Raw genomic sequence first — 21,467 nt, forward strand, 5'->3', positions numbered from 1 at the left:
AACGACGACGACGACGACGACTGCTTGTCAACACAGAACAGAAACTAAAACTAGGTTAAACGATGCCTCCCCGTCGTAGCCTCCGTTCTTCTCAAGCAACCCGCCCTCCCAACTCCGAACCCTCCCCCGAGCCTGAGCCCGAAGTCCAGCCTAGGGGAACCCAGCGGCGTACCCGTACCAGCACGGGCGAGGGGACCCAGCGCCCCCGGACACGGACACGAACAGGATCTGGCGAGGGAGCTACGCAACAACGGGGGGAGGGGAATACCGCTCATGATGTTCCTGGGGGGACGCAGAGGGTGAGGACGCACTCGGGGGAGGAGGGGACACGCCGTTCCCAAGCTAGGAAGGCGCGTCCCCCAGCGCCGGAAGCCGATTCAGACGAAAACGACCACCTCGAAGGCGAGGGCGCAGGGGAAGGGGCTGCGCCATCTGCGTTCTTCTCCCTCCAGACGTTTAGGAACCAGCCTGTGGACTCGGGGAGCGATAGGATGTTGCGCGCTTTCCTTACGAATTGGAGTATGCCGGCTGGGCATGCGGAGGAGAGGGGGGTGGGGCTGTTGGCTGATACTGCTCGGGCTGTTGGGGAGGCGGGGGGGGATGAGGAGGTGCGTTCCGTTGCGTCGCGTTCCATTCTGTTGTGTTTCGCACTTTGCACTTTGCTTTTGGGTAGGTGTTACGGGGGACAGCGCGTGGCTGACGCTTCTGCAGTTGGATAGAGAACTGGAATCGGCTATCAGGAAGATGATCGACGTCCAGCAACGTATCCGTGCGCATACAGCAACTCTAGACGGGCTAAGACAGCGGATAGCCCAAGGGGAGAAACTCGTACGTCCCCCCCTCCCCTTGGCTTATATGAGGCGTCCCTCACCGGCTTGCAGGCTGACCTGACGGAGTTGTACACTCAAGGAGCGCAGGAGAAGTGGGAGGTTTGGGAGGGGAAGACTGCTAGACAGAGGTATGGGAAGGACGAGGGGTATTTCCAGTTCCGCGATGGGGTTTGGGTGGGTGGGCTTACGCACGTCCCAGTCCGAGTGGGCTCGCTGACGGAGCTGGGCTGCTAGCAAGGACAGAACGGGGACGATAATGCCATGGCGCCGGATTTCATTACCAAGGAGCTTGAGCGTGGTAGGCTGTTCGTTCACCTGGTTTCCTGCACTCGCTGACGCAGAGCAGAGGACGGCGACCTTGCGGACGAAGACGAGGACATCTTCGTCGGGGGGAACACCCAGCAACTCAAGTGTCCCCTAACGCTGCGGTACCTCACCTCCTGCCTCACTTCTACCAAATGCAAGCACTCTTATTCCCGGGAAGCGATCCTCCAGTATCTCCCTCCCCAGGGGGGAAAACAGTGCCCGGCTACGGGGTGTGACGTCCTGGTGAGCAGGGCGGAGCTGGTAGAGGATAAGGACAAGGAGAGGAGGGCGAGGCGCGCGGAGGAGAAGGAGAGGGAGGGACATTTGGGCTTGGACGAGGAACCGGTTGAGGAGATGGACGATAGTGTGGTCTTGTAGTGCTTGGGTTGGGGTGGGGGAGGGACTGTTTATGTGGGAGATATGTCGCGTTAAGGTGTTTGAGTGTCTTAATCAGCCGCTATCAACTACAGTATCCACCATCACTATTGTTCTTCAATTCCAGTCAAACATATCTTCGACTCCGCCCACAGGATGATCCCCGATCGCCATCATCGAAGGACAACAAGCTAGCGTCAGGATTGTCCGAATGCGTGCACGTTACACCTCCTTTCCTATTCGGGTGTAAGCCAACAACTTTCTCGTCTGTTGAGCACGGTCCCAGGAGCAGCTGCAATATTGTCCCCTTATGATGTCAGCAGGGGTATTCACCGCGTTCCGCGCACGGCTTGCCGAGGCAGTGTCCAGGGGTATCAAGGCTTCCTTACCTGGCCTTCTTAGACTGCCTCGATGAACTTCTAGTCTAGCCATGATTGATCCACTGGACACATCTCGACAAAACACATGCTAGCAGACATGGACCAAGCAGCACTCCTAGGATCTCTTTATTGAAGCGAGGCAGACATCATTCATTGCAATGACACTATACTACAAACACTGCATATATGCGCATGATTCCTTGCACCCTTCGACCCTTTGATCTGCTTCCTGAAGACCAGCAAACACGCAGCAATGTAGACGCGCTGGGCATGAGATCGATATGGTTAATGTGCTCTATGCATATCAGTCAGTTTTGTGCTATTGACCGGCTCAACAACATCTCATACCTTGCAATGTATTTTTAATTTGTCTATACTTGATGATGATGTTAGTAAGATATCATGGAAGTGTTATTAAAGAGTGCATACCTGATGTGACCGGTGGATGGCAGCTGGTGAAGGTGGATGTACAAGAGAGAGTGAGGACCCATCTTGTAGTTCAACGCGCAAAACATTAAGTCCACACATGAAGCTAGGTCACCTTGACATGTCTGTATTGCAATGCCAGGTCCTCTTACATTCCTAGACCCCGGTTCATGTTATATGAGATCTGCAATGCACCCTTGACCCTCCTTGCATACATCAGGCAAGGCCTACGCGGAATGCGGTGATTGTCCACCCCTTGTCACTTGTATCAAGTAGGCTTGATACTCCGATATCGTACGGTTTCACACCTGGATCTTGTTTCCCAACTGAGTTTATCCAGTTCACGAATGACCGAGAACAACAAGCTAAGGGAGTTCCTGTCGTGCGGCGAATCCCCTTCTCCCAGGCCCAACAAAGGGCACAATAACCCCCATCATCCCTTTCTCCCGCTCCTGCATTGGGGAACGACGGGTGCACCCGAAGCCTGATGCATAGAGGGCCTTAGACCGTTGGACCGTTCTATCGCCGCCTGGAGAGCAGGGACTGATAACCGAGAATCCGGTACTGTACAAGGAGCCACACCGTGTCGTGCCTGAAGATTCGCCGGTCCGGGCTGGACGGTAGACGGCCGACTTACTCACCAGAGCGTACGGTTCTGCTTCTACCTTCAGCCTTGTGCTACGTACTACGTATGCACGTAGCCGCACGACGCGCCCCATGTGCTCATTGACAAACAACCGAACAAAACCCCTCTTCCTCTCTTCCTGCCGTTTTGGTTTGGGGCACAGGGTCCTGTGCACCAACTGCTCTTTTGTTCCCCGCGGAGTTATTGTCTCCTCCTGCGAAGGGCGATGGCCTTGGGGAGGGAACAGGTGTGTGTTTACTGCCGTTAATGTTGTATGATGAGGATGGTATAAGAACCTAGGGATCGGTCGCCCAACAGATCCCGATCCCGCTAGACTTGTCTGTCCGTTCTTCAACGCATCTTATATTATTCTCTTTGCCCATACCTGGGTTTACGACGATACACAAACACAACGGTATGAAGTTGGACTTTGTCGGTCGAGGGCGGAGCATGTCCGCTCCGCCTGCTTTCACTCTCGGACAGAAACAAACGATGATGGTGCGTTCCCCCCTGCCCCTGCCTCCAACTCGAACGTCTACACTGACATACCGGGGCGGGGCAGGGATACATAGACCCAGCACCGTTAATCAGCGCAGAGACGTACAACCTCCCCCTTATCACTGGCCGGCCCTCTGGCGCCTCTGCCCGCTACTCTAGACCAGCATCAGCATCCTCCCGCAGGTCCAGGCGGGCCTCGCTAGCGTCCACAGTCTCAGCGTCGGTGTACTCTCAGCAAAGCGCGCCTCGCTCGCCCTTGTCCTCATCCTTTCTGGACGGGCCGAGCACGCCCGGTACGCCCGATACACCCATGTCGATGATGTGCCCTGCTTCGGCCTACGCTGGGAGCCGGAGATCCTCTCTCGGCGCACCGTGGTCCTCTTATAGCGAGGGGAACGCCCTGCACACCACTACGAGTCGGATCTCCGAAGTGTCGGCGTCCACTCTCCCCACTGTCGCCGAGTGTCCGACATGTCGTTCCCTTGCCCAGCAAACGCCGCATGACGGACCAGAAGACGAGGGACCCACCGGGCCCGGCCGACTAGGGCTGCGCAAGCTCGCATCCCTTATCTTTCCCAACAAGGGCGAGCGGGAACCGGTATACATCGACCAAGCGCACTGGTCGTTCTACTTCCCCGGGGTGCCGCACGAGGGAGGCTGTGGCTGCCGCGGGTGCGTGAAACGGGACCCTTCGAGGGAGGAAGGGGAGGAAAAACGCCGGGACAGGGTGAGGGAGTATGAGCAGCTTCGGCCTTGGCGCTGGGGGTGGAGGAAGGTGAGGTGGATCACTTGGACACGGGAGAGAAGGGCGCTCGTGCGCGCTAGAGGAGAGGCGAGCATCTTGGGCCGGGTCAAGGTCAGTCGGGTGTATGAAGTCGAGTGGTGAGCTCTTTGTTGGTAGGGACTGACGGATGAATAGCGCTGGGCGCGTGTAGCCGTATGTTCCTCACATCGTTCTTCAGCATTTCTGTTTCGCTCGTTGCATTCCTCTCGCATTGTGTATTCGCATCTCGCATTCGCATTCGTATACCGCCAGTACGCTTTCATTCATCGTAGACCAACTCTTGTTTCCATAGTCTTCACAGCCTTCATATCTTTCATAGCCAACATTCACACCAGCAAAATAACATATCCGCAATACACAGTTGATCTTCAAACTCTCTGGCGGTACTCAGCTCCGTGCTTCACAATCTCATGATATAATGCACGTACGATAGTTGGTCTTCACAGTCGCTCAGGGATACCAGTAGCGCAGGGCTGAGTGCTAACGATCTGCGTCGCGAGCGTTTCCAGTTTCCCAAAGAGGGGGTCATCTTGTATCCCTGCTAGGTCCTGGGGCAGTGGACAGAGGGGGTCAAACTCGGGGTCTTCTTCTTTTTCCAAAGCTGTTACTCGCGCTCGGAGGAGATCCATGACTTTCGCATGCAGGGCTGCAAGTTACAGTTAGCATTGCTATAAAACAAGGACGTTAAAGACGGACCTTCCTCTTCTTCCTTAGTCTTCGGTCTAGGCAATAGCACCGGCTCGCTGAGAGTAGCCTCCTCGACCGCACCAGGGCGGCCCAAGCCCAGCCTTCGCTCCACCTCCTTCTCAAACTCCTCGGTGCTCAGCACCAGCAGCTCCAGCTCCGTCCGATCATCTGTCGCGATCGACGGCCTGCGCTTATCGGGTGAGGCGGGGTTGCGCGATGTTTCAGGGCTGGTGGGCGCGTGTGATGAGGAGGCGTGACGACGTCGACGGGATGGGCGGGTCGCTACGTCGGACATTGTTTTTCCTGTAGATACCAGACGGACTAAATCCGGAGATTGGACGTGCGAGGGATGGAGAGATGGTACAGTCAGCAATAAGAGAGGACAGTCATCAATGGCGGCCTTTGTGCTGTATCCCTTCTGTGAGGAATGTGACGAGTGAACAGAATTTGGTTGAATGTAATGTCCAACGCGTCACATGCCTCACTAGAGAGACGCGTTCGTGTTTACTTTAGCGGAGCCAAAAGGCGCGTCCTTAGTGGCGCAATGCATAATTGCAATTTGTCTCGCGTCCACTCCATAAGTACGCGACTGTCCCTCTTACCCTCTTACACTTCATCCCTCCTTCCTCCTTCCTCCTTCCTCCTTTACCGCGCTACCACTCTCCACTGTTCACCTACTAGACACTTTGTAGACTAACAACCATCATGGCATACGTGTTCAAGCGGGGTAAGCTGTCTCCCTTCAACAGTCGCGTGACTTGCTGACCGATGTCGCGCTGTTCGCGTCGCTGACTCACAGACGGGTAAGTTGCTCTCCTCTCTCTAACATGTACTTTACTGACTCTGATATACAGACGGGTTCGTTACTATCGCCTATAGCGTTAATCTGTCAGATACTGACCCATGCTAAAGAAAGAGCGTGTCGCGTTCGACAAGGTACGCCCCCAGTCCCATTTTGTTGATCGAAGCTTACCCCAGCCTCACAGATCACAGCCCGGATACAAAAGGTCTGCTCAATTGCCTAGGACGATAGGATATATCCTCATGCACAATACAGCTCTGTTACGGCCTCGATCAGGACCATGTTGATCCTTTCGAGTGCGTTGTCTGTACCAGTACTGGGGGAACAGAAACTGACTTTGGTGTGTAGGATTACCAAGAAGGTCATCGCTGGTGTCTACCCTGGCGTGACCACTGTTGAGCTCGACGTGCGCTATCTCTGTGTACCTCCCCGTGTGTACTAACCGTCATACAGAACCTTGCCTCGGAAACCGCCGCATACCTGACGACCAAGCACCCCGACTATGCCATCCTCGCTGCCCGCATCGCCATCTCCAACCTGCACAAGGAGACCAAGAAGCTCTTCTCCCAGGTCATTGAGGACCTCTATACATACGTGAACCCGAAGAATGGACGTCATTCGCCTATGATCGCCAAGGACATCTATGATATCGTCCAGGAGAACAAGGAGGTGCTCGATTCGGCGATCATCTATGAGAGGGACTTCCATCACCAATTGTGCGTGTCTTATCTCGCTTATGTGAGACGAATAGTGTATAACTGATGTCTGTGGTGCAGCTTTGGTTTCAAGACTCTCGAGCGTTCCTACCTCTTGCGGATCAACGGCAAAGTTGCCGAGCGACCCCAGCAGATGCTGATGCGTGTAGCCATTGGTATACACGGCCGAGATATTGACCGCGCATTAGCAACCTACACCCTGATGTCCGAGCGGTACTTCACACACGCTAGCCCGACGCTCTTCAATGCCGGCACGCCCCATCCTCAGCTCTCTTCCTGTTTCCTGGTTGCCATGAAGGACGACAGTATCGAGGGCATCTATGATACCCTCAAGACATGCGCAATGATTTCCAAGACCGCTGGTGGTATTGGAATGCACATCCACAATATCCGCGCCAAGGGGTGAGTAATCTGGCGATGAGTCATCCGCTGCTCTGACCATGTCTCAGCTCCTACATCGCGGGCACCAATGGCTACTCGAACGGTATCGTCCCCATGCTCCGTGCTTACGATGCTACTGCTCGCTACGTCGACCAAGGCGGTAACAAGCGCCCCGGTGCCTTTGCTATCTACATCGAGCCCTGGCACGCCGACGTCTTCGAGTTCCTCGACCTGCGCAAGAACCACGGCAAGGAGGAAGTGCGCGCACGTGACCTTTTCTACGCCCTCTGGATTTCAGATCTGTTCATGAAGCGCGTCGAGTCCGACGGTGACTGGTCTCTCTTCTGCCCTAATGAAGCGCCTGGCATGTCTGAGGTGCACAGCGAAGATTTCGAGGCTTTGTATACTCGTTACGAACGCGAGGGTCGCGCGAGGCAGACCATCAAGGCCCAGAAGCTGTGGTATGCCATTCTCGACGCACAGATTGAGACTGGGGGCCCGTTCATGTTGTACAAGGATGCTGCTAACTGTCAGTTATTTGATTCCAGAAGTATGTGAGTAAGTAGACTGACGAACTGCAGCCAAGTCTAACCAGAAGAACCTGGGCACGATCAAGTCTTCCAACCTCTGCACAGAAATCATGGAGTATTCCGCCCCTGACGAGGTCGCCGTCTGCAATCTCGCCTCCATTGCCTTGCCTTCCTTCATCCAGGACGGTCAGTACGACTTCGAGAAGCTGCACGCGGTCGCCAAGGTGGTCGCGTTCAACCTGAACCGAATCATCGATGTCAACTACTATCCCGTGCCTGAGGCTCGTCGGTCTAATATGCGTCACCGTCCTATCGGCGTTGGTGTGCAGGGTCTCGCCGACGCGTTTATGGCTCTTCGCATGCCGTTCGACTCGCCCGAAGCTCGTCAGCTTAACCGCGATATCTTCGAGACTATCTACCACGCTGCGCTCGAGGCGTCGAACGAGATGGCCGAGACGGACGGCGCGTACGAGACGTTCGAAGGCTCCCCTGCTTCCCGTGGAGAGCTCCAGTTTGACCTATGGGGCGTGATGCCTTCCGACCGCTGGGACTGGGCCGGGCTGAAGGAGAAGATCAGCCGCACGGGTCTGCGCAACTCCCTCCTCCTTGCCCCTATGCCTACCGCCTCCACTTCCCAGATCCTGGGGAACAACGAGTGCTTCGAGCCGTATACATCTATGATCTACGCGCGTCGTGTACTCGCCGGCGAGTTCCAGGTTGTCTGCCCGTGGCTTCTTCGCGATCTTGTCGATCTCGGCCTATGGAACGACCAGATGCGGGATATGATCATCGCTTCCGGCGGGTCGATCCAGAACATCCCCGGAATCCCGGACAACATCAAAGCGATCTACAAGACCGTCTGGGAGATCTCACAGAAGAAGATCCTCGACCTCGCCGCGGACCGGGGTGCGTTCATCTGCCAGAGTCAGAGCTTGAACGTCCATCTCCAGAGCCCTACTCTCGGCCAGCTCACGTCCATGCATTTCTACGGCTGGAAGAAGGGGCTCAAGACGGGCATGTACTACCTTCGTACGCGCCCTGCTGCTCAGGCCATCCAGTTCACCCTGGACGCCTCGGTCATCAAGCAGGCGAAGGATGCACAGAACGGTGTCTCTGCTCCTGCTCAAGCGGTGCGTGCGATGAAGCCCAGGCAGAGCACGAACAAGTACGCGAGCATAGCCGTGAACGATGTCCTCGCTTCAGCACGTAGCTCCACCCCGACGAGCGCAACTGCCACTAGCTCTCCGATCGCTTCCCCTGACAGTGTGAGGCCTGTTCCTGTGGCTGTCAAGGTCGAGGACCTCTCCCTAGACGCGACGGTCGTCAAGGCTGAGTCCTCTTCTGCCCCGCTTCCTACCCCAGGCGCATCTCCTTCCCGCATTGAGCAGCCACTTGTAGCTGCTCCAGCAGAAGAGAACGGCAAGGGCAAGGGCAAGACGGAGAAGGAGATTGACCCCGAATACGCCGCTGCATTGGAGAGGATAAAGCAGCGCGAATACGAGGAGGCCAAGCTCCAGTGCAGCCTCGAAAACAAGGAGGCATGCCTGATGTGCTCTGGCTGAGTACTTTGCCTCTCCCTTGTCATGCCTTTCTAACCTAGAAACACTCGAGCTGTGTAAAAATGTACTTTGGTTTCTGGATCCCCTATTTCCCGTCCACTTGCAAACCACACTGCATTTATAGCGAGCTCCTCCACTACTTACGCTTAGTTTTCATACCCCTTGTCGGCGATGTTGCGATATGTATCTTTTAGTATGATGGATTTATACATGCGTAAACGAGATGGGTACCGCATGTTGATGCGATGAGAAGTTGCCAAGCAATTCCGGTTGGGGTGCAACGCATCGCCCATCACGCCAACCCGTGTCGTCCAGTGCACACTACTAGAATGCATTAATTCATATCCCATGGTATGATATCTCCGCTCGACTCTTTTATGCCACCATCTATCTATATATCCCCAGCGCTGTCCTGTACAATATCACGACGATTGGAGTCTGGCCATGGACCCCATCTCGATCCTAGGATCACTCTACTCTATCTCCACAATCATCCTCAACTTCATTGCCTCTCATGCCGAACTCTCGGAGTCCGTCACCACTCTCCGACCCACCATCCAGCGAATCAGCACTATTGTCCTGCAGCTCCAGAACCAAGGGGTCCATCATAAATGGGAAGGAAGTGTAGTGGAGGCGTTCCGAGGGTTGGCAGAGGCACTCGCCAAGACGAGAGAGCATCTAGTGCAGCTTGAGGGTGGGTTGGAAGCTGGAAAACGAAAGGGGGCGGCAGCTCTTGGTCAGGGAGGAGGGAAAGTCATGATCAAGAAGGTCGTCAATTTTCTCCGACCTGCCGACGTGGTCAAGACACTGCAGAAAGACGAGCGACAATTGACGAATCAGCTCGTTCTCGTGCTGTTTGCGATAACGGCCCAGAGTTTCTTTGACAAGAAGGACACATCGGGGAGAGGCGAGGCTGGGGTGAGAGCGATGGAGGAAGACGTTGTACTCTCTGGCGTGGGGAACCAGGAGATAAGGGAATTCTGGAGGAATTACGTGGGCGCCAAGGTGTGTTCGCCTCGTATATCTATCTCGCACATCTGTACCTCATGATGCTAACATTCGCGAAATTTCAGGTTGTCTGCGTCCCCGCATCCGCATTCATCGTCTCTCTAAAGACATGGTACGCCTCTGGCCTGCCGGAGAGCACCTGTCAGCACCTTCTGCTCAGATTGGACGAGTACGCGGTCGGGGGAATCACTCCCAGCAGTTTGGAGGGGCTAGCGGGAGATCAGAGCTTGAGGGAAGTCATCGACGGATTCAAGCGTCTGAGTCGGTATCTCCTCATCTTAATTGGATCTGTGTCTAATTTCGGACATAGACGAGGAGAAGATGTCGCTAGACATTAAGAAACCGCTCCCAGCACCCAGCGACAGGAGCCCTCGACGGGCGATCGGCAGTCCGTTACCGCCTTACTCAGAATACCCCGATATGCCTCTCATCGTATGGGTCGACGACAACCCGCAAAACAACACACTTGAAGTGCGTTTCGCACGATCGCTCGGCATCACCGTTGTGGAGCTCACTTCTACTGCGCTGGCGAAGGCGTGGTTCGAGGCCAATGAAGGTACGCGCCCCTCAGCCTCGGATGCGTAAGGCTCTATATGATTCACAATTGACTATTGACTACTGGACACAGAGTACATCAGAATGAACGACACCCCAGCGCGAATCCGCGTCATCTCCGACAACGCACGCTACGAGTCCTCCGTCCCCCTCCCGGTGCCCGCGGGCTGGGCAGAGCAACGCAACAGCACGGGCAACTTGCAGTATCTCAACCTCTCTGCTGGGGAGCAGATCCTGCGGTACCTCCGCGGCAGGCAGTATAGGATGCCTGTACTTGTATATTGCGGCTACAGCATCCCTTCGACAGACTACGTGCTCCGTTACGAGGCCGCAGGAAGCACTAACGCCAGTACGGTCGTGAAGAACTACTGTCGAGAATTGGCATGTGGAAATACGGAAGATGGGAAATGGAAGAAATTCCGTGCTGAGTAGGTGACGTTTCATCTCGCGTTGGTACTGCAGCTTGTGTCTATCGCATGTTTGGATAACGGCTGTCCGGGTGTATTGTGGTGTAGTTGTAGTTATCACTTCTCACCTTGCAGCTCTTGACAACGTGCGTACATGACGAAATAATCATTCGCGTGTACTTTATCAACAATCAGACTGTGTCAAGTCATGGTGATCCCAGCCTTGCCAGATGTGGAATCTTGCGCGGCCGGGAAATCAAAGAAATGCTTATCTGACCCCGCAGGGAGCAGAACAACAACCGGATGCCATGCGTCAACCACGTTTGAGGTCCTATGTGGCCACCGTCGTTCAACGTGTTTCGTCGTGCCGGGCTCCGGACAGCGGCCAAGGAAGCCGGCGGCTGCATGGGTATGGCCGCGTGACACTGTCATTACGAGACTTCCTTGTACCGCGCGTGCACGATGGAGCCGCACGACCGGAAAGGCCCGAGAGAGGGGTTAGAGTTGCTTATGAATATGATGCGGAGCTCGAATTGAGGATCTTCGCTCTGTTGACCATAATGGACAATGCGGCACTGCTGCAGCATTGTTTTCGTTCGGCGACTTGTCTTTTGTCCACACTGTATGATGTTCATATCCGGTCAGCTCCCTCTACACGGCTGTCTGGCTGGAAATTAATGATCGGAGGCACGTTTTCTCCAGACAAAAGGCATATCGATGAACGCTTCTACGCCCATTATTTCGTTGACATGAGGCAACGACACACGTCCCACGTAGCGGGAAGTGTTATCGACTCCGACTTGAGAATATGCCCAGGAGATCATAACCGCCCATGAGCGTGATGTTTTCAAAATACGTGCTGGAATACTTTCCACATGTGGTCAAATCCGGGAGTTTCGTAATCGCAGAAGCGGTCAATGCTTCTTGCATCATTGCCTCGACGTGCTTCTTGGTGCTTTGCGATTCTTGTACAATGCGTTCAGAGAATAAAGCCATCGTGAGTTTATGATTAGGATCAAGCAGGAGATGGCTATGTCGCTCTCGGAAGCTGAAGCACCTATTGGGGGGAACCCGTGCGAGCAGGCATGATTGATCCGTGATGCGTTGGTGGCACCACTCCTGCGCTCCCGATTGCATTAGTCGCAGATGGTAGGAGGCCAAAAATATAGATAACGGATCTCGTCTTCAAAAGGTATGTGCACTCCCAGTCGGGGAAATAATATCAATCATACCGCTGCGTCGTTACAGACACAGGCTTCTTTGATGATCGGCTACGCCGCCCAGGATGGAGGTCCATGCGCAGAGGAAAAATCCGAGGCGATGACGAGTCCTTCTTTGCTGACCAATGTCACCGCCTTTCGTATCATCCGACTGTGGAATCAATGTCAAATTCGGATGTCAACAATAACGTACACTTGAAAAGCACATGCCCCGTGTCCTATTCGCAAGGGTCTCTCCTAGTTCCGGCCGACCGGCGGGGTCTGACCGATGTCCGACAGCGGATGTGAATATCTGTAATATTGCCCTTCAAATGGTGTTTTTTGTCCGCGTGTCTTGCAGGGTTGGTCTCGGGTCTTGGGTTGCAGTGCGAAGCATGAGTCAGGTGGAATAGTTTGCATCTGAGGAGAGACATGTCTCGCAAGAAATGGACAACCGCATGCTGGTCGTCGAGGCGCTAGTAGGATTGCCATTTTCGAGCAATGATCAGGAGAACGAAGCAGACAACAGGGCAGTCGTCTACAAAACCAAAGTCAAATTGTCCGACTTTCAAGCGACGAGGTACCAGAAGGGGTTTGGTCCAGGGGAAGCTGATTGTTGGAGTTCTTGCGCTTAATCTTCCAGAAGTAGGTTTCGTTCCTAAAAAGCGTCATTGACGTAGATTGTTCATTTCTACAGAACAATGGTTAGTTGCGAACGAAACTAGCAGCTGGACATACGTGACGATCAACCTCTTACAACTTCCTTGACGTAATGATGACTGACGACGAGATAGGTGATCTTCAAGGGCCCGGCTGTTGTGCCGGTGCAAGAAACACCGAGGAAAGAAGTGCCCCTAGCCACTTCCCGTTGTAGACTTGCTGCGGAGAATTGCGTGCTTTCTTTAGGATACTGCTCCACCTAAGAGCTGGCTTGCAAATATGATGACCCCTTGCTGGCGGCAGCACCTGCGTAGAGATTGGCACGTTTAACCCTATCGGTCTCCATCCTCTCGTTGTTCCCGCGTTCGTTCGAGCTCCTTGGTTTCGAGCTATGGACATCTATATGGAGTCCGAATCGCCCGAGGATGTGGAGAACGGCGGTCAGAGACTGACGCCGCTGCGACCAGTCGACAATCCTGCTACAGCAACCCCAGCTTTTCACGAGAACGTCGGGCGAGGTTTCAGCCAACTGGTCCATCGGTCCCTGACTCCAGCTGAGACGTTGCCATCCCAGTGGTATCGGGATGACAGGTCAAGCGGCTTGGCACGTTTGTCCCATTATAGCTCACGCAGTCGTCCAGGATACACCATCTAGAACGCAAAGCAATATTCTCGAAGAGTTGGATATTGGTAACCCATGTCAGTCGGTTTTCCAAGGAAGGCGATTATGTTGCATTCGAGATCGCAAACTTCCCGTGAGTGTCCATCGATCTGATCGGATATGAGGCTTACAAAAGCAAGTTTCTTTGTGATTCGGACGAGAGATGGGCGACACGTGAGATGATATTCCGTAACATGGACGAAGGATGTTGACTTGAACCACAGGCAGCATACCATGTACGTCACGCGATTGATGCCGGAGATCTTTACGTATGCTTCGCAACAGAATGTCTGCCGACATCGTGGTTTTCCACTCGTGTCGAAAATGTCGGGCTGTTCACCAGTTATCAGTTGCGGCTACCATGGTTGGTGCTACTCACCCCAAGATGGCCGGCTTGTGCGATCAACACATTCATCGTTTCCATCATTCGATGCGTCGAAGTACTCCCTGTTCAAGATACACACACATGTGATAAGTTCAGGCTTCATCTTTGTGAATTTATCAGCGCAGGAACCCCCTCCTTTCCGAGATTGGTTCGGAGATCTGGAGCAGGAATGGGGTAACCTGAGATCTGATGATTATGAATATGCGTACAGCTGGTACGTTGTGTCTTCTTGCTCGTATTTGGTGGGCTGATGTTGCGAAGGACGTAAGTGGTTTTAAGGGTGGCACAGATCATAACATAACCTGAGACCAATTAGAATCAACGGTGCCTATAATTGGAAAACGTGGATGGTACGCACGCTAAAGCTCTGACGTACCAAAGGAAGCCGCTTATTCGTGTCAAGGACGGGTATCAGGTTGAAGGAAACTGGCCTTAAGGATCCAGAGCTAATCGGACGAATAGGAGTGCGTGCACTGTCACACATCCCATCCTGGATACGCAGCTTCGCTTGACCTCAGCACGTACGCCGTGGAGACCAAGACCAAATACGCCCTTCACATCACGGCGCTAAAGCCTGGACGAGAAGAGGCGCAGTCGACATTGGCTAGTGGGGCGGAGAGCGAGGGAGCTCCGAGCTTCGCATACGTATTCCCGTCCAATGCAGTCACAGTGACCAATATGATGTGGTACATGATGCGTGTTGTGGTGAGCGAGTCACCTGGGCAGACCAGTCCACTCAAGCTCCGGAAAGCTGACGGAGAAACGCTAGCCTATATCGGCGACTCAGACACGGATGGAGTATGACGTGTTTAAACACAAATCGATAACGCTGGAGAGGCTTCGTGCGTACATGCAATTTTACGAGAAGGTGTGCCGAAAAGTCGGGAATATCAAATTTACGCCTCCCAACTGAATGGCCCGTGTAGGTGGAAGACGAGGACTTCCACCTGGTATCGGCAACGCAGAAGTCCCTGAACACGGGAATCTATAGGAGAGGCTCGTTGCACCCCACGAAAGAAGTTGAGCGCGGACCCCCGCAGCGTAAAAGCCCCACTGATAACCCATGATTCAGAATGGAGTAATCTATTATCAGGGCCTGGTGCAAACTGCTGTCGAAGAACATCTTGCAGAGGAGCAGAAACTGGGTCATGAATGGAACCCGGCGCAGCCTCTCTCGCAAGGGGGTGGTCGAGGAGAAACGAGAATGCTCGAATCGGATACAGTCTGCAGGGTGAGTTGCTATTCGGGGCTACGGCGTTGATGGAGGCTCCGGCTCAGCTGACCGTGAAACGTGTTCCGTAGTCTCTAGGACCAGAGATGATGTGGTGACGAGGATCGGGCAACGAGGTCACAAGCTACCCGGGGCAGTAACACAAGTCGGCAGGACAGAATTGGTGTGATAAGCTAGCTAGAATATTCAGGAAAAGGTTGGATGTTGCCATATATGTCGTACATAATAATTGCAGCGCCCTCTCAACAACGCTAGACCAGAACAGGGTTGGTCGACGAGAAGCAAAGGCCTGGGGTGAACCCGGTGCCGGAGTGTATCCTCCCCTGGACAAATAGCGTTTAACGGAAGTAAATCATAAATTCACGGACTCCGGTCATGCCGCGCTTCTTTTGCTTCCATACGTTCCGTACCTCGCGTTTGAAAGGAAGCGCTCCTCGAGCGCTCACATCATCCCGCCAGCTGACGTGACCGCCCTACCTCAGATGGGGAAAATCAACCGGAGGGGGAGTACCCTTCCAACCAGGCGTCCACATGGGGAGGAGGGGCAGTCGTTCCCCCTGTCTCCTCGACCTTCTCTTCCTCCCTCTCATCTGGTGGCGTGGGCCTAAACGCATCGGATTCTCTCTTCGCACACTCACCCCCTTATGGAACGTGAATATCAATTCGTGTGCTAAACGCTATCTGGCCCGAGGGCGCCGAAGGAATGCATTTTCGAAGGTGCGGACCGAGGTAATGCTAACACATGGGACCCGTCATGGCGCGCTTCCTCTTGCCCACTCCGGCCTGTGCTGTACCCCATCCCTGCCAGCGTCATTTCGCCAGCGACTTTGGGCCCCTCCATCCCTGCGGCCGATAGGGATTTGATGAATGACTAGGGCGGCGTAATCGATCAGTCTCTATCCGCTTCGGGTCTTGACGCCCGCCTTGGCCCTGCTGCCTGGAGCATCGCGCATACCTAACACCTCCCTTGCTCCTGGGGCTGCTCTTCTGGCTGGTGCTCCACTGCGAATGTACCCGCCGTGTTGGGCTACGTATTGCATGTGCACCCGGCAACCCTGGGCCCAGCTACACGTGTATCGTGCGCCTACTGATGTGTATCTGTCTTCCCACCCTGGGTTGGTCCTCAGATATTGTTAAATACGGCATCTCCTCCTTCCCCTTTCACCCCCGCTCCCAGTTCATCCTTGCTCCCGCACAAACCCTCTCCCCTCACAGCTTTCATCTTATTGCCGTCACCCCGTCCATTCCCCTTGCCTGTCAGTCAAGTTCGCTATTGTTCTTTGTCCTACACCTCTTCATCCCCCTATTTAACCTCTTGCTTCTCTCCACAAACTGGACTCTCAAGCGACGTCGACGCTTCATCAGTCCTTCCTCCCCTGATATTACTTGTTCTCCATGCCCAAAGGAGCTAAGGTCAGCTTTGCTCCTCGACGGGCAAAACCATACGAGAAGAGGGAGGGATCTCCCATTGTCGGCCTCTTGACCCCATTCTCGAGTTCGCTGCCGCTCGATGAGCAGGCGAACGAAGGGGGCCCGTCAACATCGGAAACAGATTTTAAACCTGATCATCGCAAGAACAAGCGTAATCGGTATGCATTTTTTTTATGTACCCTCGCTCAAGTATACTAACAACGACTTGATAGTGTTACGCTGTCATGCTGGCATTGTCACAAGAATAAGCGCAAGTGCGATCGAGGTTACCCCGCCTGCGACCGCTGCAAGGCTCATAATAATGTATGCACACTGCTGTTGATGGCCCACTTGGATTCTGACATACTCAGGCGGCGGGCTGTGTTTATGAACATGATGTTACTAGACCTTGCCCGTGAGTATTGTATCAGGTACATCGCTCGCTTGTTTGCTGACTGGTGACCAGCGATCCTCAAGATGAGCTAGCACGCCAACAGAAGCGGATTCATGACCTGGAAACTATTCTCCGCTTATATCGTGGCAAGCAACACGTGGAAGTTCCTCACAGGGAGACATACGACTGGTGCCTGACCATCCCCGAGACACTTTGGCACATCATGATGGGCGCCGTCGACAACATCCGCGAAGTCAAGGCGGCCCTCGTGAGTAGATCTGCTTCCTCGTGGCACTATTTCTCACTTGTTGGCAGACCGACGTCGAACCTTTGGATCAACACCACGATCGTGTTAAACCACTGCACGACTGGCTAGATACGCTGGAGCGCAATGTCTTGGGCGCTATGACTGAGGCTAAGAAGTCTCGCCGTCTCCGTCCCTCCACGGATGGGACCCCTGTTCGGGACAAGACGCCAACCTTACCCCTCGGCGATGCGATTGATGCATCGCAGGACAGCGTACTGTCCAACCAGATGTCGTCTCCACCGGTGGAAGTCATGCTGTCCCCGTCGGATTCGATCGAGCAAGTCGCGGCTCCAGACATGTTCCACCATGTTCCCACGATGGGGAAGACAGTTATGGGTATGTTGACGGCCGACTTGCTTCTATCCGACAACACCTCAATGTATCAGCCCTATCCACCACCACCACCACCATACATGACGCAGGACATGCTGGGATTCAACCCGTTCGTGAACCCCTACTTGGATCCAATGTATGGCAACAACCAGTTGCCTGACCAATTTCCTATAATGGAAGGAATTTGGAACGACATCGGCGACTCGTTCGTGTCGGCTTGAAGATTTGCGCTGAATGGCGATGTACGACGATATCCTTTTTCAACATCGCCGGTCAATACGTACACGAGTATTTGACTGGGTTCTACTCTTGCATTTTTCAATTTTGTTTCTATCTTGCATTTCTCTTATCCTTAAGTGTCACGGAGCCGTGACCGTATGCACCCCATTTTCTTTCATCTGGTACACTCTTGACACGTCAATGCTGGATATTCCTCTCGACGTGGTCAAGATGCGGTTTCTTTCTTACTGGGTCTTCTTTTACTTCTCGATGTTTCCAGCGGGTTTCTTTCTGGAGATGGCACCAACATTTGTAACCTGTACATTTTTCTTGTTTAACGATACTGATACCCTCCGCTATTGTATAGTATGATCGAAGTTTAACATTGTAATGATAGCATTGACTGGTCCAATGCGCTGTTGATCCCAACCAAAGCAAAGCCTTGTTGGAGCGTTCCGCGGGAAGGGGGGAGGGGTAGAGACAGGTCGAAGTTGCGAGCTGGCACCTTCGGAACCCCCAACAGGGGCTGCGCAGACCAATTGCTAGGACAATAACGAGGGTCTGTACAGTACCTAGAATAGTCAAAGAAAACATCTGAAAAGAAGACATGACCCTGAATGCGATCGGGTGGAGTGTGCCTCGTGTTCCGTTCTCCGCTCTCTAATGCTCACTATACCTATTCTGGAAGTTTGCAGAACGGCCAACCGAGGCAGCCCGTGAACGGCATTGGGCAAAGTCGAACGTGCGATATCCGTTAATTGAGAGGGTCGCAATATACCAATACTCTCACCCGATAATTATTGATCAGCCCGGAACGCGAGCATGCTGTAACATGAGGCGCAATGTCCACAGCAATGAAGGCCACGAAACTCCGGGAGAAATTTGCGGATCAATCCATCCGGTAACGATAGAAAAACAGACCCCCAGCACATCACAATGGTCCAGTCGGAAACCGAATCAGCCCGAGATCAGACCCCGCTGTTTTTGGATGTATGATGTCGAGTCATTCCTCAGTAGGCGGTGCAAATCTCCGAGGCGAAGCGCTCCATTGCACCATCTTGAACCCACCTCGTGGGTGAAGTTGTGTCTGTTTGTTCCAAGCTATCGGTTCTTCCAAGCTATACGCGGACGGATCATTCACCCTGATGTATACAAATCCCTCGTCGTCATAGAAGATAAAACCATGTACGTTGTGGAATTCGCCGAGCGGAAGTGATATGAATGCGACATATGACAGATAGGGGCTCCGAAACATTCAGTCTCAGCTCCGAGAGGCCACCCGACGCAGAGAGCTCCGTCCCGGGAAAAGAGCACCCCTATTTGCCGCCCGGGAAGAATGGCGGTCCGTCTATCGCGTTGCTGTGGAAGCTCGCTAGGACTTGCTTGGTTAGCTGACCAACTATGCTGTGAAGACCGACAGTTAGCAATCGTCGAGACGACTTGAGAATGTTCCATATCAAGACGCTCCGCATCTGGAGGTTATCGGGAATGGGAAGGGATGGCATGTGGCACGCATCGTATACCATATTTGGAGCACAGCAGAATTTCGAGACACAAGACGGCGGAAAGGGAATCTGCAGAGAGGTCGAGAGGAGGTGCAAGAGGAAAGCCCGTTTCAACAAGAGAGCTGGGTTGCGCTGGCTTTTTATCAAGGGCTCTGACCTGTCAATCACCGTAGGCAAACTCCGGGGTAAAGAAGCGTCTTTTAGAACAGCAGCGTTGTAAAGCAACACGCTGCTTACACGTGTAGTGCCTAGTGCGGACAGCGGGGTTGGCTGCTTTCAGAAGCTGAATCGCGAATTGAATGAAATCTAGCCGCAAAGCTTATCAGGTTCGTCGGGCCGCCGCTAGTAAGAGACCACGCGGGGCACCCGTGGTACTTAGGGGTAGTTGGGCGCCCATTCTCCACCACCGTCTTGGCCATGTAAGGCAAGTTTTTGTCATGAGGGTGTGGTGGAGGTGATGCGCTCCCTTGCCACAAACTTCTGATTGAAACAAGGGTTTCTCTCATCCAGCGAAAATCCAGCTCAGCAGGGGTTCTGTCATGCTCACGGACCCTGATCAGTTGTGTCACATATCATCAATAACATGAACAAGCATCATTAATAATCTACTCCATCATCTCCTGATCTTGTCCAATTCCTAGTCCTTGTACTCTACTTCGAAATACCACATCTGTACTTACACAAGTTCTCTTCATGGCTCCTTCATCTTCAAGAGCCTCTCAAGCTGGTCATCTACAGTCCAAATTCATGCCAAGCTCAAGCTCTTGAAGTGCAAGGATGGGCATCTACAAGGCATCCATCAATGAGGGCAAGCCTCTGGCTCACATGGTGAACCTCATGGCCCTGTGCAATGAGCTTGTTGCCCATAGACTTACAAGCACCTCATCAGATGCTGCAAAAGCCCCTCCACTTGACCCCTGCTCAAGCTCTCAGCCCTTGCACATGCTCACACTCAAGGCGATGGATCAACATGAGCAAGAGGAACATGAGGCAAGAATATGGTGGATGTCTAGTATGTCTTATTGTATCTTCCAAATCATTACACTTGCTCATGTACATGCAGCTATGCCTGAGGAAGCACATGCAAATCATTTCCTCACCCAACTTCTCAGGTCTTGCCAGCAAGCAAAGGGTGGACAAGGTGATTTCGATGTGTTCATGGACAACATGTTGGACCAGGGGGGTGGGATAGACATGTGTGAACAGGAAGAAGACATGACAGTCATCGAAACAGTGTGGAATCTTTGTCAGTGCATATCTGTTTGTACTTGTTTTCCACTTGTTGACAAGAACATCAGGATGCGCCAACATCAACCTCGCATGTGTCATCACGTTAGGCATGGAGGCCATGCTTGACATCTTGGGGCATCAGCAGAAGCATGGAATGCACATGTTCCTGATCTGGTGCCAGCATACTTATGATGGCAGCATGGAGGTCAAGTGGGAGGCAGGCAAGGAGAGGTAGACCAAGGAGATGAGGTGGTCATTCATGTTCTCACTTGGGAAGGTATGCCTGCGCAGCCTTTCTGGCATGATCTTGCACATGCTAATGTCCACATAGGAATGAAGCCTGCTATGTTTGCATGTCAACAAGATGGTGAGTCCATTCTTGGGCATCTGCTTGAGCATGGATACATGGCGTCAACCCCAAGCCGACCCTGACTTGCATGGGGTACGTCATGTCTCATCATCTTGACACAAGCTGATGCCATTGTATTAGCAGCCATACAAGCCCCATCTTCGCCAACAGCTGTCCCAAGCTTATGATGCCTATGCACTCATCATTCTTGAGCTTGAGAAGAATGTCCAGCAAGCACTAGGTCATGATACGCCTGACTGGTGCTTGCATAATGCATGCCCAGCATGTGATTATCAGGTAAGTACTTCCTCAAGTATCTAATTATCAAGCTGATTCAAGCACACCAGCTTGAAGGAGAGCCTGATCTGGGACATTTGAAGCTTGTCTTGTTGGACAGCAACAACTTGAGCAAGTGGTTTGGTCATGCAGGGCACCAAGATCTCTGCCAGTTCAAGAGCAACTACATCTTGTCCACCAGCTTTGTGGACCAGTATGAGAAGGCACAAGGTCATCATGGCAAGCAAAACTCTGTCAAATCACAGCCCATGGATGAGCCCAACAACTTGAGCAAGTGCAACTGCACTGAGAAGTGGAAGACATCAAACTGTCAGGGCACCAGCTCATTGCTTGGTCAAGAGACATGACTAAGCCTTTATGACATGGAAGTAGCTGGTATACCTTGGCATGTGCTGGAACCTGCTGGAAGGATTGGATG

The 21,467-nt window shown here is 53.2% G+C and overlaps 9 protein-coding genes across 9 annotated transcripts; 7 read left to right on the forward strand and 2 right to left on the reverse strand.

The window, feature by feature from the left end:
- Positions 1 to 62: 62 nt before the first annotated feature.
- On the forward strand, positions 63 to 1,514 carry DACRYDRAFT_106452 (uncharacterized protein; the record flags this gene model as incomplete). Its single annotated transcript, XM_040768271.1, has 5 exons — positions 63 to 608; positions 712 to 828; positions 882 to 1,004; positions 1,065 to 1,128; positions 1,177 to 1,514. The coding sequence occupies 5 exons, from the start codon at positions 63 to 65 to the stop codon at positions 1,512 to 1,514; spliced, it is 1,188 nt and encodes a 395-aa protein (XP_040630183.1).
- A 1,691-nt stretch (positions 1,515 to 3,205) lies between these two features.
- Positions 3,206 to 4,559, forward strand: DACRYDRAFT_99586 (uncharacterized protein). The gene is made up of 2 exons (XM_040777604.1): positions 3,206 to 3,440; positions 3,505 to 4,559. The coding sequence occupies exons 1-2, from the start codon at positions 3,360 to 3,362 to the stop codon at positions 4,324 to 4,326; spliced, it is 903 nt and encodes a 300-aa protein (XP_040630184.1). The 5' UTR covers positions 3,206 to 3,359; the 3' UTR covers positions 4,327 to 4,559.
- A 105-nt stretch (positions 4,560 to 4,664) lies between these two features.
- On the reverse strand, positions 4,665 to 5,206 carry DACRYDRAFT_15148 (uncharacterized protein; the record flags this gene model as incomplete). The annotated part of the gene is made up of 2 exons (XM_040771077.1): positions 4,665 to 4,870; positions 4,921 to 5,206. 2 exons carry the CDS (start codon positions 5,204 to 5,206, stop codon positions 4,665 to 4,667), a joined length of 492 nt encoding a protein of 163 aa, XP_040630185.1.
- Positions 5,207 to 5,539: 333 nt separating this feature from the next.
- Positions 5,540 to 9,086, forward strand: DACRYDRAFT_21508 (ribonucleotide reductase alpha subunit). The gene is given in 11 exon segments (XM_040772426.1): positions 5,540 to 5,638; positions 5,657 to 5,658; positions 5,709 to 5,714; positions 5,824 to 5,847; positions 5,898 to 5,918; positions 5,969 to 6,009; positions 6,062 to 6,119; positions 6,167 to 6,429; positions 6,490 to 6,831; positions 6,879 to 7,339; positions 7,392 to 9,086. 11 exon segments carry the CDS (start codon positions 5,617 to 5,619, stop codon positions 8,900 to 8,902), a joined length of 2,751 nt encoding a protein of 916 aa, XP_040630186.1. The 5' UTR covers positions 5,540 to 5,616; the 3' UTR covers positions 8,903 to 9,086.
- Positions 9,087 to 9,343: 257 nt separating this feature from the next.
- DACRYDRAFT_99588 (uncharacterized protein) lies at positions 9,344 to 11,043 on the forward strand (the record flags this gene model as incomplete). The annotated part of the gene is made up of 4 exons (XM_040777605.1): positions 9,344 to 9,904; positions 9,973 to 10,168; positions 10,218 to 10,463; positions 10,536 to 11,043. 4 exons carry the CDS (start codon positions 9,344 to 9,346, stop codon positions 10,892 to 10,894), a joined length of 1,362 nt encoding a protein of 453 aa, XP_040630187.1. The 3' UTR covers positions 10,895 to 11,043.
- Positions 11,044 to 11,370: 327 nt separating this feature from the next.
- DACRYDRAFT_21509 (uncharacterized protein) lies at positions 11,371 to 11,986 on the reverse strand. The gene has a single exon (XM_040772427.1). The coding sequence runs from the start codon at positions 11,863 to 11,865 to the stop codon at positions 11,656 to 11,658; it is 210 nt and encodes a 69-aa protein (XP_040630188.1). The 5' UTR covers positions 11,866 to 11,986; the 3' UTR covers positions 11,371 to 11,655.
- Positions 11,987 to 13,119: 1,133 nt separating this feature from the next.
- Positions 13,120 to 14,841, forward strand: DACRYDRAFT_94283 (ISP domain-containing protein; the record flags this gene model as incomplete). Its single annotated transcript, XM_040777209.1, has 7 exons — positions 13,120 to 13,319; positions 13,370 to 13,483; positions 13,530 to 13,563; positions 13,675 to 13,992; positions 14,237 to 14,479; positions 14,544 to 14,642; positions 14,701 to 14,841. The coding sequence occupies 7 exons, from the start codon at positions 13,120 to 13,122 to the stop codon at positions 14,839 to 14,841; spliced, it is 1,149 nt and encodes a 382-aa protein (XP_040630189.1).
- A 1,404-nt stretch (positions 14,842 to 16,245) lies between these two features.
- Positions 16,246 to 18,405, forward strand: DACRYDRAFT_21513 (uncharacterized protein). Its single transcript, XM_040772428.1, has 5 exons — positions 16,246 to 16,594; positions 16,649 to 16,739; positions 16,787 to 16,830; positions 16,882 to 17,077; positions 17,125 to 18,405. Exons 1-5 carry the CDS (start codon positions 16,401 to 16,403, stop codon positions 17,668 to 17,670), a joined length of 1,071 nt encoding a protein of 356 aa, XP_040630190.1. The 5' UTR covers positions 16,246 to 16,400; the 3' UTR covers positions 17,671 to 18,405.
- A 2,395-nt stretch (positions 18,406 to 20,800) lies between these two features.
- On the forward strand, positions 20,801 to 21,396 carry DACRYDRAFT_106459 (uncharacterized protein; the record flags this gene model as incomplete). Its single annotated transcript, XM_040768272.1, has 3 exons — positions 20,801 to 20,845; positions 20,894 to 21,049; positions 21,100 to 21,396. 3 exons carry the CDS (start codon positions 20,801 to 20,803, stop codon positions 21,394 to 21,396), a joined length of 498 nt encoding a protein of 165 aa, XP_040630191.1.
- Between the last annotated feature and the right edge of the window lie 71 nt (positions 21,397 to 21,467).

Source organism: Dacryopinax primogenitus (assembly GCF_000292625.1).
Source record: "Dacryopinax primogenitus strain DJM-731 SS1 chromosome Unknown DACRYscaffold_6, whole genome shotgun sequence".
NCBI classification, from domain to species: domain Eukaryota; kingdom Fungi; phylum Basidiomycota; class Dacrymycetes; order Dacrymycetales; family Dacrymycetaceae; genus Dacryopinax; species Dacryopinax primogenitus.

What these genes read in the sequence shown, in the direction of transcription:
- DACRYDRAFT_99586 (XM_040777604.1), top strand. Translation starts at nt 3,360, where the DNA reads ATGAAGTTGGACTTTGTCGGTCGAGGGCGGAGCATGTCCGCTCCGCCT. An exon ending in GACAGAAACAAACGATGATG is followed by an intron (nt 3,441 to 3,504) that starts GTGCGTTCCCCC and finishes GGGGCGGGGCAG; the next exon opens with GGATACATAGACCCAGCACC.
- DACRYDRAFT_21508 (XM_040772426.1), top strand. Translation starts at nt 5,617, where the DNA reads ATGGCATACGTGTTCAAGCGGG. An exon ending in TCACAGCCCGGATACAAAAG is followed by an intron (nt 5,919 to 5,968) that starts GTCTGCTCAATT and finishes TGCACAATACAG; the next exon opens with CTCTGTTACGGCCTCGATCA. An exon ending in TGACCACTGTTGAGCTCGAC is followed by an intron (nt 6,120 to 6,166) that starts GTGCGCTATCTC and finishes ACCGTCATACAG; the next exon opens with AACCTTGCCTCGGAAACCGC.
- DACRYDRAFT_21509 (XM_040772427.1), bottom strand. Translation starts at nt 11,865, where the DNA reads ATGGCTTTATTCTCTGAACGCATTGTACAAGAATCGCAAAGCACCAAG.
- DACRYDRAFT_21513 (XM_040772428.1), top strand. Translation starts at nt 16,401, where the DNA reads ATGCCCAAAGGAGCTAAGGTCAGCTTTGCTCCTCGACGGGCAAAACCA. An exon ending in GCTGCAAGGCTCATAATAAT is followed by an intron (nt 16,740 to 16,786) that starts GTATGCACACTG and finishes TGACATACTCAG; the next exon opens with GCGGCGGGCTGTGTTTATGA. An exon ending in GCGAAGTCAAGGCGGCCCTC is followed by an intron (nt 17,078 to 17,124) that starts GTGAGTAGATCT and finishes ACTTGTTGGCAG; the next exon opens with ACCGACGTCGAACCTTTGGA.